The sequence below is a fragment of the Schistocerca americana genome, chromosome 10 (assembly GCF_021461395.2).
Source record: "Schistocerca americana isolate TAMUIC-IGC-003095 chromosome 10, iqSchAmer2.1, whole genome shotgun sequence".
Classification (NCBI taxonomy): domain Eukaryota; kingdom Metazoa; phylum Arthropoda; class Insecta; order Orthoptera; family Acrididae; genus Schistocerca; species Schistocerca americana.
Window position 1 is genome coordinate 88,720,664 of NC_060128.1, and position 14,355 is coordinate 88,735,018.

Genomic DNA, 14,355 nt, shown 5'->3' on the forward strand with positions numbered 1-14,355 from the left:
TCGTTCAGTAGGCGTCCTGCAAAGATGTGCTCATCATAATGTCTCGTTATCTGCTCGAAACACGCCGCATGGAGTTTATGGACGACATGAAATGTTCACACGAAAATATCTCCTAAAATAAACCACTCACAATGCTAAAACTTCTACCAAATACTCAACACTGTACTCGCCTTTCGTCAGCGACACGAGAACCGATCAAACGCGCGAATTTCTTGATTTTGGTACAAATTTGATCACCGCGATTCAATATAACTGTTCACCCGAAGACGGCTCCTGAGCGATAATGCCGGCTCGTAGATCTGAGGCACAAGGCCCTACTGAAATGTGCGGGAAATGCTGAATCGCTACTGTGTAGCCTGTTACAAAGCCATTCAGATCATCTCGAGCACCCCTATAATCTCGGCATATCTAATGGCAGTCAATCAGATTGTCACGAGTAGTTTAGACTAGAAGTCTCATAATTCAGAAACTAAATTGAATTTAATGAGAACAAAATAAGATTCCTTTCCACAAAATGAATTACTAATTAATTTAATACTCAACGCCCCTTCTGGCTGCCTTTTACAAAATCAAGCTCACTGGGACACACGTCACAAATTCTCCTAATGCACAACAACTCTGTCGCGCATACAATTTTAACAAAGTGTCACCTTCTCACTCTACGAATGTCCTCCATTCACTCTCTGCCTCGCAAAACACTGACACAACCAAAACACGATGAAATAATAGTTTTCCAAGGTACTTTTAATTACGTCAGGTATCTCTGGTAATGAAACTAAAGAAAATTCCAGAAAATTAGATTATGTAAACGTATCCTCTTCGCTTTGGGGAGCAAAATAACTAATGATGGTCGAAGTAGAGAGGATATAAAATGTACACTGGCAATGGCAAGGTAAGCGTTTCTGAAGAAGAGAAATTTGTTAACATCGAGTATAGATTTAAGTGTCAGGAAGTCTTTTCTGAAAGTATTTGTATGGAGTGTAGCCATGTATGGAAGTGAAACGTGGACGATAACTAGTTTGGACAAGAATAGAAGCTTTCGAAATGTGGTGCTACAGAAGAATGCTGAAGATTAGATGGGTAGATCACATAACTAATGAGGAGGTATTGAATAGAATTGGAAAGAAGAGGAGTTTGTGGCACAACTTGACTAGAAGAAGGGATCGGTTGGTAGGACATATTCTGAGGCATCAAGGGATCACCAGTTTAGCATTGGAGGGCATCGTGGAGGGTAAAAATCGTAGAAGGAGACCAAGAGATGAATACACTAAAGAGACTCAGAAGGATGTAGGTTGCAGTAGGTACTGGGAGATGAAGAAACTTGCACACGATAGAGTAGCATGGAGAGCTGCATCAAACCAGTCTCTGGACTGAAGACCATAACAACAATATTTTCTTCGTTGTAGTTTCAATTGATACTATACTCGTACATGAATACATTACAGTTCCTAACTCGGTTTCACAATGCCACCACAGTTATTGCGTGTTTTAGGTAAAAATTTCCGGAAATACTGAAGTTATCGATTTGAAATTTTGAATAGTGCGGTTGTGTTATCCATAGAATTTGCTACAATGAGTATGAAAATGATCGATTAATATTTAAAAGTACTCCTGCAGATCCGTAGTGAGTACGTGTAATGTATTGCACGCAGCATTAGCAGCCGACCATTGTGGCCGAGAGGTTCTATGCGCTTCAGTCCGCAACCGCGCTGCTGCTACGGTCGCAGGTTTGAATCCTGCCTCGGGCATGGCTGTGCGTGATGTCCTTAGGTTAGTTAGGTTTAATTGGTTCTAGGTTTACGGGACTGATGACCTTACATGTTAAGTCCCATAGTGCTTAGCGCCATTTTTTTATTTTGCAGCATTAGTCGAGTACACTGCTCGCCAGGACCAGTAGCCAGCGTCAACTGTGCCACCGAGACAACCAAAATCTGCCCTCCCGACTCCACGGCAAGCTATGCTTTCAAACCAGTAATAATTTGCTACATTATGATCTTACTGTCATACGAAATCCCATCCCAGACCGTAACTTCAGATCCTTGTGTGTCTATCGTGCAGACAGGTTGGTGGCAGGCTCTCAGCTGGCCCCTTCCAATCAAACACACGGGCGTCATTGGCACCAAGGCAGGACCACCTTTCATTAGAAAACAAGACAGACATTTGCCCAACCCTCCAACAAGCTGTCACTTCACACCACTGAACTGCTGTCTCTCAATGTCCTGTGTGTCGTCAGCTGTACTTCCTGATGAGGAGAATGAACCACCCTCCTCCGTTTGTTCTGGTCCCTTGTCCATTCGAGGCTAGAGTACGGGTGTTTCGTTTATGCATCTGCACGTTCGTCCCTCTTGCGCCGTCTCAATACTATCCACCATCGTGGCATCCGTTTGGCCACTGGTGCCTGTTACACTAGCCTGGTTGACTGTCTGTATGCAGAACCTGCCAAAGTACCGCTGTTCTACCACAGTGACTTTCTCCTCAGCAGATATACAGGCCGCTATTCTGCCATGCCGGCCGCTGTGGTCGAGCGGATCTAGGCGCTTCAGAACCGCGCGACTGCTACGGTCGCAGGTTCGAATCCTGCCTCGGGCATGGATGTGTGTGATGTCCTTAGCTTAGTTAGGTTTAAGCAGTTCTAAGCTCTAGGGGACTGATGAAAAAATGGTTCAAATGGCTCTGAGCACTATGAGACTTAACATCTGAGGTCATCAGTCCCCAAAACTTAGAACTACTTAAACCTAACTAACCTAAGGACATCACACACATCCATGTCCGAGGCAGGATTCGAACCTGCGACCTAGCAGTCGCGCGGTTCCAGGCTGTAGCACCTAGATCCGCTCGGCCACCCCGGCCGGCAGGGGACTGATGACCTCAGATGTTTAGTCCCATAGTGCTCAGAGCCATTTGAACCATTTTAACTAGTCTGCCATGCGTGGCCATCAATCCTATGCCTCCTTCTTTGATGACTCCCTTGATAGCCAGTAAGGAGCAAATTCCTCTTCTCTGTTAGCTCCTGGAGTTGGTTTCAGCTTGTGCTCCAGTGGCTTAACTTCACGCTGCCTGGCACTTTCCCGGTTGGTGTAAACCCTTTACCACCTTGGCTTCGTCCAATGGCCCATGTTCACCTTGACCTTCATTCGCTTCCTATCGCCTTCAGTTCCACGACCTCCGCACAGAACTTTGCGATACTACCTTTGTGTACACTAATGACTCTCGCACTGATCGTGTCGGGTGTGCCTTTGTCATTGTCACCAACACATGGTATCAGCTTCCGGAACACTGCTCAGTATTTACAGCAGGGCTCTTTGCCCTGTATCAGGCCACACAGTACATCCGGTGACACAGGCTTCTCAATTGCGTCATCTGCTCACAGTGCCATTCAGAGCGTGTGTGTGCTGTAAACTGTCCATTCTTTAGTGCAACGAGTCCATGAAAGCTCTCACTCACTCACTCTTGATGGAGCCACTGTGGTGTTGACGTAGGTTTCTATCTGACAAAAAACAAGGCTGCTGACGCTGCTGCCAACGCTGCAGTCCTCGTACCTCACCCCGCGAGTTCTTCCATTCCCTCCGATGGCCACTATATAGCCGTCTGTCAGCAGGTTTCAAAAAATGGCTCTGAGCACTATGAGACTTAACTTCTGAAGTCATCAGTCCCCTAGAATTTAGAACTAGTTAAACCTAACTAACCTAAGGACATCACACACATCCATGCCCGAGGAAGGATTCGAAACTGCAACCGTAGCGGTCTCGCGGTTCCAGACTGCAGCGCCTAGAACCGCACGGCCACGGGAGGAGAACATTTAAACTAGGTTGCATATCGGGCACTGTCTTCTTAGCCATCAGCACTTGTTTAGTGGTGATCCACCACCGTGCTCATTGCGTCCATTTGCTGACGAAATGCCTTTTTTTAACCCCTTACGTTCTCGTTAGCATCGAGTATAGATTTAAGTGTCAGGAAGTCGTTTCTGAAAGTATTTGTATGGAGTTTAGCCATGTATGGAAGTGAAACATGGACGATAACCAGTTTGGACAAGAAGAGAATAGAAGCTTTCGAAATGTGGTGCTACAGAAGAATGCTGAAGATAAGGTGGGTAGATCACGTAACTAATGAGGAGGTATTGAATAGGATTGGGGAGAAGAGGAGTTTGTGGCACAACTTCACAAGAAGAGGGGACCGGTTGGTAGGACATGTTTTGAGGCATCAAGGGATCACAAATTTAGCATTGGAGGGCAGCGTGGAGGGTAAAAATCGTAGAGGGAGACCAAGAGATCAATACACTAAGCAGATTCAGAAGGATGTAGGATGCAGTGAGTACTGGGAGATGAAGAAGCTTGCACAGGATAGAGTAGCATGGAGAGCTGCATCAAACCAGTCTCTGGACTGAAGACCACAACAACAACAACGTTCTCGTTTGTGTTTGCCGTGCGAGTTATCGGCCGTTTTAACGAACGACGCGCGGGGTATCGACCGCGTTTTATTTTTTATCCGTCGTAGCAATATAGCGAATGACATTTAATTTTTAGTTCAGGATATCCGTTTCTCTACGGGCAGGGGCGGCAGCAACGGGGGGGGGGGGGGGGGGGGGGGCGAGCTATGGTGTCTATATCTCCCCCCCCCAATAGAGTATCATATTATACCGGATAAAATGACTTCAGAAATCAGCGCATCCCACTTCAACAAATTCAATCATTTTTGTATAATTATCTAAGAATATAGGTTGCAATGTATTTCAAACACATTTTAACAAAAGAATAAGAGTGGAAAATTGCTTACTATCTAAACTAATAAATATCATTCAACTTAAAATGGGCGTCTTATTATTTATTAATATACACTGGATGTATAGTAATGTACAAGTGCCAGTTACAATAATCAAGAAAGCTAAATATGCCGGGTATGCCTACCAACACTTAAATTGCTGACCCCAGACCAAAACTTCGAAATCGCCGGACATGTGGGTCAAATCGTATTATTTTTCCGGCCACACACATTCTGTAGACACGTTTTTACACGGAACTCCAAAACAGTTACCAAAAACTGCTTTAAGCAACACCAAATTTTACCAATTTGTCGGTGAAGGACCCCAACTCTGCTCTCCTTTTGTTAAGCGATATTCCATTGCCCCAAAACCATTCCACCCCCCCTTGACCGATTTCTAGGATCGCCCCAGACTGCGGGGTATTTTATAGAACTTTCTCCACGTCGACTGGGTTTAGCGTGTAATCGTTTTTAACTTGAAACTTCCTGGCAGATTAAAACTGTGTGCCCGACCGAGACTCGAACTCGGGACCTTTGCCTTTCGCGGGCAAGTGCTCTACCATCTGAGCTACCGAAGCACAACTCACGCCCGGTACTCACAGCTTTACTGCTGCGAGTACCTCGTCTCCTATCTTCCAAACTTTACAGAAGCTCTCCTGCGAACCTTGCAGAACTAGCACTCCTGAAAGAAAGGATATTGCGGAGACATGGCTTAGCCACAGCCTGGGGGATATTTCCGGAATGAGATTTTCACTCTGCAGCGGAGTGTGCGCTGATATGAAACTTCCTGGCCGATTAAAACTGTGTGCCCGACCGAGACTCGAACTCGTGACCTTTGCCTTTCGCGGGCAAGTGCTCTAGCATCTGAGCTACCGAAGCACGACTCACGCCCGGTACTTGCTTCGGTAGCTCAGATGGTAGAGCGAAAGGCAAAGGTCCCGAGTTCGAGTCTCGGTCGGGCACAGAGTTTTAATCGGCCAGGAAGTTTCATATCAGCGCACACTCCGCTGCAGAGTGAAAATCTCATTCCGTTTTTAACTTCTTTCTTTGTCTCTGTGTTCTACAGTTCTGACGTGGAACCGTATGACCCTAGATATTATTGCGCCCTTAAACAAAACAAACGACACCACTGAAGTTGCAGTTGGTGCTGGTCTGGCGTCAGTGAAATACATGCTGCGGTGCCAGTTGCTGTTCAACTTGCTCTGCAGATGCAGTACGATGCGCTACAGCCACCCCCCAAACACTGTGGTCTTAACTCTCAGTAATGCATGTGGTCGACTGGTGCCTGGCCTATTTGCGACTGTACATTCTCGGGACCAGCACTGCCTGCATTCATGCACAGTGCCTACATTCCTCCTAGTCTTCCTGCAACATCACGGAGGGAACATCCACCTTCTCATAGCCCCCTTAAACGACCTAGCTCAAAATCGGTAAGGTGTTGGCGTCTTTGCCGCCTGAAAGGCATTCTTGACTAACACCACCCCACCATGTCCAGTCTCAAAGGTAACTAACGCTCACAACCGTTACAGCCTGTATTTAAAGCAAACCCCCTTTGTATCCTCATAGTGGCGCCACTAGCGACACCCTTACCCAACTGTCACAAAATCTGAATAGACATTGTAACAACACGAGTCAAGATAGATGTAACGGAACTTGAATAGCGTATTTGCCTCTATTGGTTACGGTAGAGAGGTCGATCTTCCGGTCCTGTATGTATTTTTTTATATAATATTGCATGAATAAAGGCTGGGCGAGTGTAAAGCTATCGTTATAAACGCACGCCGCGCGATTTGTTACGATTTGGTCGGTCATACTAATACGGGGTTATTACAAATGATTGAAGCGATTTCACAGCTCTACAATAACTTTATTATTTGAGATATTTTCACAATGCTTTGCACACACATACAAAAACCCAAAAAGTTTTTTTAGGCATTCACAAATGTTCGATATGTGCCCCTTTAGTGATTCGGCAGACGTCAAGCCGATAATCAAGTTCCTCCCACACGCGGCGCAGCATGTCCCCATCAATGAGTTCGAAAGCATCGTTGATGCGAGCTCGCAGTTCTGGCACGTTTCTTGGTAGAGGAGGTTTAAACACTGAATCTTTCACATCACTATGCGTGAAACTTACCCGCACGCGTTCAACCGTTTCTTCGCTCACTGCAGGCCGACCCGTTGATTTCCCCTTACAGAGGCATCCAGAAGCTTTAAACTGCGCATACCATCGCCGAATGGAGTTAGCAGTTGGTGGATCTTTGTTGAACTTCGTCCTGAAGTGTCGTTGCACTGTTATGACTGACTGATGTGAGTGCATTTCAAGCACGACATACGCTTTCTCGGCTCCTGTCGCCATTTTGTCTCACTCCGCTCTCGAGCGCTTTGACGGCAGAAACCTGAAGTGCGGCTTCAGCCGAACAAAACTTTGAGTTTTTCTACGTATCTGTAGTGTGTCGTGACCATATGTCAATGAATGGAGCTACAGTGAATTTATGAAATCGCTTCAATCATTTGTAATAGCCCTGTAATAATAATAATGTTATTGTTGTTGTGGTCTTCAGTCCTGAGACTGGTTTGATGCAGCTCTCCATGCTACTCTATCCTGTGCAAGCTTCTTCATCTCCCAGTACCTACTGCAACCTACATCCTTCTGAATCTGCTTAGTGTATTCATCTCTTGGTCTCCCTCTACGATTTTTACCCTCCACGCTGCCCTTCAATGCTAAATTTGTGATCCCTTGATGCCTCAAAACATGTCCTACCAACCGATCCCTTCTTCTAGTCAAGTTGTGCCACAAACTGCTCTTCTACCCAATTCTATTCAATACCTCCTCATTAGTTACGTGATCTACCCACCTTATCTTCAGCATTCTGCTGTAGCACCATATTTCGAAAGCTTCTATTCTCTTCTTGTCCAAACTGGTTATCGTCCATGTTTCACTTCCATATATGGCTACACTCCATACAAATACTTTCAGAAACGACTTCCTGACACTTAAATCTATACTCGATGTTAACAAATTCCTCTTCTTCAGAAACGCTTTCCTTGCCATTGCCAGTCTACATTTTATATCCTCTCTACTTCGACCATCATCAGTTATTTAACTCCCTAAATAGCAAAACTCCTGTACTACTTTAAGTGTCTCATTTCCTAATCTAATACCCTCAGCATCACCCTATTTAATTTGACTACATTCCATTATCCTCGTTTTGCTTTTGTTGATGTTCATCTTATATCCTCCTTTCAAGACACTGTCCATTCCGTTCAACTGCTCTTCCAAGTCCTTTGCTGTCTCTGACAGCCGGCCGAAGTGGCCGTGCGGTTAAAGGCGCTGCAGTCTGGAACCGCAAGACCGCTACGGTCGCAGGTTCGAATCCTGCCTCGGACATGGATGTTTGTGATGTCCTTAGGTTAGTTAGGTTTAACTAGTTCTAAGTTCTAGGGGACTAATGACCTCAGCAGTTGAGTCCCATAGTGCTCAGAGCCATTTGAACCATTTGTCTCTGACAGAATTACAATGTAATCGGCGAACCTCAAAGGTGTTACTTCTTCTCCATGGATTTTAATACCTACTCTGAACTTTTCTTTTGTTTCCTTTACTGCTTGCTCAATATACAGATTGAATAACATCGGGGAGAGGCTACAACCCTGTCTCACTCCTTTCCCAACCACTGCTTCGCTTTCATGCCCCTCGACTCTTATAACTGCCATCTGGTTTCTGTAAAAATTGTAAATAGCCTTTCGCTCCCTGTATTTTACCCCTGCCACCTTCAGAATTTGAAAGCTTTCTCTAAGTCTACAAATGCTGGAAACGTAGGTTTGCCTTTTCTTAATCTTTCTTCTAAGATAAGTCGTAAGGTTAGTATTGCCTCACGTGTTCCAACATTTCTACGGAATCCAAACTGATCTTCCCCGAGGTCCACTTCTAACAGTTTTTCCATTCGTCTCTAAAGAATTCGCGTTAGTATTTTGCAGCTGTGACTTATTAAACTGATAGTTCGGTAATTTTCACATCTGTCAACACCTGCTTTCTTTGGGATTGGAATTATTATATTCTTCTTGAAGTCTGAGGGTATTTCGCCTGTCTCATACATCTTGCTCACCAGATGGTAGAGTTTTGTCATGACTGGCTCTCCCAAGGCCATCAGTAGTTCTAATGGAATGTTGTCTAGTCCCGGGGCCTTGTTTCGACTCAGGTCTTTCAGTGCTCTGTCAAACTCTTCACGCAGTATCTTATCTCCCATTTCATCTTCATCTACATCCTCTTCCATTTCCATAATATTGTCCTCAAGTACAACGCCCTTGTATAAACCCTCTATATATATAATATATATATATATATATATATAATATAATATATATAATATATAAAATATATTATATATATAATATATAATATAATAATATATATAATAATATACAGGGTGATTCAAAAAGAATACCACAACTTTAGAAATTTAAAACTCTGCAACGACAAAAGGCAGAGCTAAGCACTATGTGTCGGCGAATTAAGGGAGCTATAAAGTTTCATTTAGTTGTACATTTGTTCGCCATTTCAGCCAATAAAGTTTTTGGTCCCTTTTTCTTCGAAGGTGCTACTGTAACTGGACTACAGTATCTGGAGATGTTAGAGAATTGGCTGTTCCCTCAGCTCGAACAAGAAGCACAACAATTCATATTTCAGCAGGATGGAGCGCCACCACATTGGCACTTATCTGTCCGTAACTACCTGAACGTCAACTACCCGAGGCGATGGATCGGCCGCCAGGCAGCCCGTGACAGAGCACTTCATCACTGGCCTCCAAGAAGCCCTGATCTTACCCCCTGCTATTTGTCATATGGGGGTATGTTAAGGATATGGTGTTTCGGCCACCTCTCCCAGCCACCATTGATGATTTGAAACGAGAAATAACAGCAGCTATCCAAACTGTTACGCCTGATATGCTACAGAGAGTGTGGAACGAGTTGGAGTATCGGGTTGATATTGCTCGTGTGTCTGGAGGGGGCCATATTGAACATCTCTGAACTTGTTTTTGAGTGAAAAAAAGCTTTTTAAATACTCTTTGTAATGATGTATAACAAAAGGTTATATTATGTTTCTTTTATTAAATACACATTTTTAAAGTTGTGGTATTCTTTTTGAATCACCCTGTATATGTAATAATAATATGCTTTTGAATACAATTAAAATATAACGGCGATACCTGTTTAGTGTTATTGGAAATAATATGTAGTGAATTAATGAGTAAGGTAGTCGATCCTATAAGAAGAGATAAAATTGGGCATATTGAGATGTTTTGCTTTATATCGACGAAGCCGATGATACGGCGTCATTTTTTCGTTTACTCTTAGAAATAAACAAGTAAAGAAGTGCTAATTGTGCGTTATGAAAAAATATAAGGGCGAGTCTTAGATAATTACGGTATACGATCAGAGTAACAAAAGGATAATTAGTTACACGAAATCGCGGATAGCGAAGTGTGGTCATTAAATTGAGTACACCTACAGGGCGGTAAATTCCGGGATAAATCTATACGCATCTCACGAGGGACGCGGTATTGAGACCGGTTTTTTAAAAATTATATCGCAGAGAGGGGGCTCCAATTTATGAAAAGGAGAAAAACGTTAACTTTTACGCGAATTCTTAATAATAGCGGCCTAAAAATATTCGTGGAGGGCGATGGCTAAACTGGAAGAGTCAAGAACAAAATATTGTATCATTATCATTGACTGTTGGTGTCGAGCAACCAAAATTGTTCATCAAAGGGTTTCGATGGAACTTGGGAGTTAGGGTTCAGGCACTCGCATATACTCCACATCAGGGTGTGAATGAGTGGTGAATGCGAAATAAAACTGTCAACAAAGTTACGTTAAATAAAACAGAAGAAACAAGACAGTTTGGTCGTATCTGTTTTTATTCCATAAACTGTAACATTTCTTATCGTTGTACGAAGCCTTTATAGACGATCTTTGCTGCGAAGGGATCTCGTTAAGAGTTAAGTTTTGGGGACCTGGTCAAGAAGGGGTAGTTCGTAGATCCTAACTACTGCAGCTATTCCGGAATCAGGTGCTACCGTGACCGTTGTGTGTTGTCAATGACTTAAGGTTACCATATCTCGTGCTCTAAGATCGACGCGCCTTTCCACTTGGTATAACGGTGCCTCACGGCAACAACGACAACGCCGACGACGAAGGAAGGTACGGTAGAACATCATCTTTCAGAAGTAGAAATATTTGTTTAAAAAGTTTTTGATAGTCTTCAGCTACAGTCAAGCAAAACTTTTTAAAATAGTAAACTGCCATTTGACTGTGTACTATTTTATTCTGATCTACCTAGATTTCTGTTTTTATATCATTATCATGCACAATGCTGAAAGTTGTAAGAACATTATAATATTACTTCTGTTAAAACTTCCGTATGTGTCACACAACTCCTCCTTGGTAATGCAATCTTTTCTTATGTCAGTGTAAAACAAGGGTAAGAAAAATTCCACACCTCACAGGATGGTAGCAGATCTACAGCTGCAACCTGAGCATTTACTGTGAACATTGACCCAGCTGAACACCCACCTGCCTGGAGCAGAACACTCCTGCCTCGGAGCACAGCCTCCTTCACAGACGGGTTCACAGTCGTGGGATTGTGACGCCCTGCTGTAGCCTGGGCAGCACTCCACCTCAGTCCTGTATGACTGAATCACCTGCAAAACGTGGAAGGTGTAAATTGACTGGGACAGTTCTCAGCTATATTAAGAGACAAGACTATGAGCCACATGTGCCTATGGTGGGTTGGCAGTTGTGGGATTATGATGCCCTGCTGTAGCCCGGGCAACACTCCACCTCAGTCCTGTATGACTGAACCACCTGTAAAACATGGAGGGTGCAAATTGACGTAGTGCAGTTCTCAGCAATATTATGAGACAAGACTATGACCCACATATGCCTACGGTGAGTTGGCAGTTGTCGGATCATGATGCCCCACTGTAGCCTGGCCGGTACTCCACCTCGATCCTGTATGACAGAACCACCTACAAAACGTGGAAGGTGCAAATTAGCATAGGGTAGCTCATATTACGAGACAGGACTATGAGCCACTTGTGCCTATGGTGAGTTGGCAGTTGTTGGATTATGATGCCCCACTGTAGCCTGGGCAGCACTCCATCTCGGTCATGTATGACTGAACCACCTGCAAAACATTGAAGGTGCAATTTGACAGAGGGCAGTTCTCAGCTATATTACGAGACAAGACTATTAGCCACATGTGGCTATGGTAGATTGGCAGCACTCCACCTCTGTCCTGTATGACTGAACCACCTGCAAAACATGGAAGGTGCAAATTGATGTAGGGCAGTTCTCAGCTGTATTACATGACAAGACTATGAGCCACTTGTGCCTACAGTGGGTTGGAAGTTGTCGGATCATGATGCCCCACTGTAGACTGGCCAGCACTCCACCTGTATCCTATATGACTGAAACACCTGCAAAAAAAGGAAGCTGCAAATTGACATAGGGTAGTTCTCAGCTATATTATGAGACAAGACTATGAATCACTTGTGCGTATGGTGGGTTGGCAGTTGTCAGATTATGATGTCCCGCTGTAGCCTGGCCAGTGCTCCACCTCGGTCCTGTATCACTGAAGCACCTGCAAAACATGGAGGGTGCAAATTGATGTAGTGCAGTTCTCAGCATATAATGAGACAAGACTATGACCCACATATGAATACGGTGAGTTGGCAGTTGTCGGATCATGATGCCCCACTGTAGCCTGGCTGGTACTCCACCTCGATCCTGTATGACTGAACCACCTACAAAACGTGGAAGGTGCAAATTGGCATAGGGTAGCTCATATTACGAGACAGGACTATGAGCCACTTGTGCCTGTGGTGAGTTGGCAGTTGTTGGATTATGATGCCCCACTGTAGCCTGGGCAGCACTCCATCTCGGTCATGTATGACTGAACCACCTGCAAAACATGGAAGGTGCAATTTGACAGAGGGCAGTTCTCAGCTATATTACGAGACAAGACTATTAGCCACATGTGGCTATGGTAGATTGGCAGCACTCCACCTCTGTCCTGTATGACTGAACCACCTGCAAAACATGGAAGGTGCAAATTGATGTAGGGCAGTTCTCAGCTGTATTACATGACAAGACTATGAGCCACTTGTGCCTACAGTGGGTTGGAAGTTGTCGGATCATGATGCCCCACTGTAGACTGGCCAGCACTCCACCTGTATCCTATATGACTGAAATACCTGCAAAAAAAGGAAGGTGCAAATTGACATAGGGTAGTTCTCAGCTATATTATGAGACAAGACTATGAATCACTTGTGCGTATGGTGGGTTGGCAGTTGTCAGATTATGATGTCCCGCTGTAGCCTGGCCAGTGCTCCACCTCGGTCCTGTATCACTGAAGCACCTGCAAAACATGGAGGGTGCAAATTGATGTAGTGCAGTTCTCAGCAATATTATGAGACAAGACTATGACCCACATATGCCTACGGTGAGTTGGCAGTTGTTGGATCATGATGCCCCACTATAGCCTGGCCGGTACTCCACCTCGATCCTGTATGACTGAACCACCTACAAAACGTGGAAGGTGCAAATTAGCATAGGGTAGCTCATATTACGAGACAGGACTATGAGCCACTTGTGCCTATGGTGAGTTGGCAGTTGTTGGATTATGATGCCCCACTGTAGCCTGGGCTGCACTCCATCTCGGTCATGTATGACTGAACCACCTGCAAAACATGGAAGGTGCAATTTGACAAAGGGCATTTCTCAGCTATATTATGAGACAAGACTATTAGTCACATGTGGCTATGGTAGACTGGCAGCTGTCGGATTATTATGGCCCACCGTAGCCTGGACAGCACTCCACCTCTGTCCTGTATGACTGAACCACCTGCAAAACATGGAGGGTGCAATTTGACAGAGGGCAGTTCTCAGCTATATTATGAGACAAGACTATTAGTCACATGTGGCTATGGTAGACTGGCAGCTGTCGGATTATTATGGCCCACCGTAGCCTGGACAGCACTCCACCTCTGTCCTATATGACTGAACCACCTGCAAAACATGGAAGGTGCAAATTGATGTAGGGCAGTTCTCAGCTGTATTACATGACAAGACTATGAGCCACTTGTGCCTACAGTGGGTTGGAAGTTGTCGGATCATGATGCCCCACTGTAGACTGGCCAGCACTCCACCTGTATCCTATATGACTGAAACACCTGCAAAAAAAGGAAGGTGCAAATTGACATAGGGTAGTTCTCAGCTATATTATGATATAAGACTATGAATCACTTGTGCGTATGGTGGGTTGGCAGTTGTCGGATCACGATGCCCCACTGCAGCCTGGCCGGTACTCCACCTCGATCCTGTATGACTGAACCACCTACAAAACGTGGAAGGTGCAAATTGGCATAGGGTAGCTCATATTACGAGACAGGACTATGAGCCACTTGTGCCTATGGTGAGTTGGCAGTTGTTGGATTATGATGCCCCACTGTAGCCTGGGCTGCACTCCATCTCGGTCATGTATGACTGAACCACCTGCAAAACATGGAAGGTGCAATTTGACAAAGGGCAGTTCTCAGC

At 44.7% G+C, this 14,355-nt stretch overlaps 1 protein-coding gene across 1 annotated transcript in view; it reads right to left on the reverse strand.

Moving 5' to 3' along the window:
* LOC124552513 (multiple epidermal growth factor-like domains protein 11) overlaps positions 1-14,355 on the reverse strand; it is a 159,153-nt gene that overhangs the window by 91,269 nt on the left and 53,529 nt on the right. The window contains exon 3 of the mRNA XM_047126802.1: positions 11,329-11,456. Within this exon, the coding sequence (XP_046982758.1) occupies positions 11,329-11,456 (128 nt within the window). The remainder of the gene's footprint in view (positions 1-11,328; positions 11,457-14,355) is intronic.